This window comes from Argentina silus, assembly GCF_951799395.1.
Source record: "Argentina silus genome assembly, chromosome: 8".
NCBI classification, from domain to species: Eukaryota; Metazoa; Chordata; class Actinopteri; order Argentiniformes; family Argentinidae; genus Argentina; species Argentina silus.
Window position 1 is genome coordinate 16,599,043 of NC_139662.1, and position 2,500 is coordinate 16,601,542.

At 47.7% G+C, this 2,500-nt stretch overlaps 1 protein-coding gene across 1 annotated transcript in view; it reads left to right on the forward strand.

Annotated features, from left to right (window-relative positions):
* Positions 1 to 2,500, forward strand: part of LOC310808536 (extracellular sulfatase Sulf-2-like) — a gene marked incomplete at its 3' end in the record, with an annotated part of 40,267 nt that overhangs the window by 31,187 nt on the left and 6,580 nt on the right. The window contains exons 5-6 of the mRNA XM_083675489.1: positions 1,107 to 1,346; positions 2,099 to 2,250. Of these exons, the coding sequence (XP_083531615.1) occupies positions 1,107 to 1,346; positions 2,099 to 2,250 (392 nt within the window). The remainder of the gene's footprint in view (positions 1 to 1,106; positions 1,347 to 2,098; positions 2,251 to 2,500) is intronic.

Below are 2,500 nucleotides of genomic sequence, written 5' to 3' on the forward strand. Positions count from 1 at the left end.
ATGGTCATCTCTCCTTGGCCTTCATCAACAACCACAATGTCAGGTGTATTTGGCACTTTGGAAAATACCTCGCCATCATTCTCACTGAACCAGCTTGCCATAACACAGGAATGCTTGTGAATTTTAACTGTTAATGGTGATGCACACACAGACACACACACACACACACACACACACACACACACACACACACACACACACGTATGCACACACACTCACGCACACATGCACGCACACACACACTCTCACACACACAAACACACACACACACACACACACACACATGCATGCACACACACACACTCACGCACACACACACTCTCTCACACACACACACACACACACACACACACACACACACACACACACACACACACACACATGCATGCACACACACGCACGCACATACGCACACTCACACACACACATGCTTATGCTTGCAGATACACAGTGTTCAACTTTCTCCAGGGCAATTACTTCTGAGTGGCTAATCCACTCTGGGCTAAAACAGGACAGGGAATCTCATTGTGTTTGTGTGTGTGATGTAATGACTCGCAGGTGGATACCAATGAGGAGCCACTTCAGAGCACTCTATTTATGACTAGGCAGCTGTTCCCTTATCGCTCACATGCACACACACATCCAGGTTCTCCCTTGAATAGAAACCCTCTATCTCTCTCCTCTTCTCTCCTCCTCCCTCCTCTCCTGTCTTCCTCCCCTCTCCTCTCCTCTTCACCTCCCTCTCCTATTCTCCTCCCTCCTCTCCTCCCTCCATCCTGACATCCCTCCATCCTGTGTGTATTGATTACTGCGTCCTGATGGTCAGTCTGAATATTGACCTTTGTGTGACCTTTGTGTCTGGGTTGGTAAACATCTTCTGATTGGCTGTGAGAAGGTCAAGACTGCCCTTACCCCAAGGTCTGTGTGTGTGTGTGTGTGTGTGTGTGTGTGTGTGTGTGTGTGTGTGTGTGTGTGTGTGTGTGTGTGTGTGTGTGTGTATGGGAGGGATGGGAGTAAGGTGGAAAATGGGGGAGGTAGGTACTCGTCCATACTCCCCTGTCCTGACGCTACAGTATTCTCTCCCCCCCCACCCCTCCCCCCTTCAGGTTCGATGCAGGCCATGAATAAGACGCGTCGCATCATGGAGCAGGGTGGGACCCACTTCTCCAACGCCTTTGTGACCACGCCCATGTGCTGTCCCTCCCGCTCCTCCATGCTGACGGGGAAGTACGTTCACAACCACAACACCTTCACCAACAACGAGAACTGCTCCTCGCCCTCCTGGCAGGCACGCCATGAGCCACACACCTTCGGAGTTTACCTCAACAACACTGGCTACAGGACAGGTACGAGGCTACACACACATACATACAAATCAAATCATATCAAATCAAATCAAATCAAAGTTTATTTATCATAAACATAGATTACAGCCGTAGACGATGCAATGAAATGCTTAGGGCAAGCTGACTCCTCAACAATACAGCAAACAACAATCAAACAATCAATGAGGCAATACAATATAATAATAATAAAAACAATGACATAAGGTGGTGAAGTGTATAGCAACAGAACACAACAGCAATACTGGGTCGTAGCAACAGGAGTTGCTTAGGATAGGAATTTTTTAATAGGAATCAATTACACACTTTAATTTTAAGAGTGTCATAGAAAATAGTCTGAATGCTTATGTAAATTAGGTATTTCTGTATTTAAATTATAATAAATTTGCAGAAATTTCTAAAAACGTGTTTTCGCTTTGTCATTATGGGGTATTGTGTATGGGAAAAAAAACCATTTAATCAATTTTAAGTTGAGTCTATAACACAACAACACACACACACACACACACACACACACACACACACACACACATATACACACACACACACACACACACACACACACACACACACACACACACACACACACACACACACGGTGGTTCTCTAGTTATTGTGAGATGGTTCTCTCACATGGTTCTCTAGTTAATGATGAGAGTGTTGCAGAGTCATTGTATTGAGTCAGTTTTGATGACATGTCTCACAAGAGAGAATCACCTGATATTAAACCCCCCCCAACCTCCCCCCCCCCCCAGCGTTCTTTGGGAAGTATCTTAATGAGTACAACGGCTCCTATGTCCCCCCCGGCTGGAGGGAGTGGGTGGGCCTCGTCAAGAACTCCCGTTTCTACAACTACACACTCTGCAGGAATGGCGTCCGTGAGAAACACGGCTGTGAATACCCCAAGGTCTGTCTCTGTCTGTCTGTGTGTGTGTGTGTGTGTGTGTGTGTGTGTGTGTGTGTGTGGGTGTGCGTGCGCATTTGTGTGATGTGTGTGTGTGTGTGTGCGTGCGTGCGTGCGTGCGTGCGTGCGTGCGTGCGTGCGTGCGTGCGTGCGTGTGACTCACAGAGACCCTGTAAACTGGCACTGATATTATAACAGTTCTCCCTCCCTCCCACCCTGCCTCCCTCCCTCTCTCCCCCTCTCCCTCTCATCA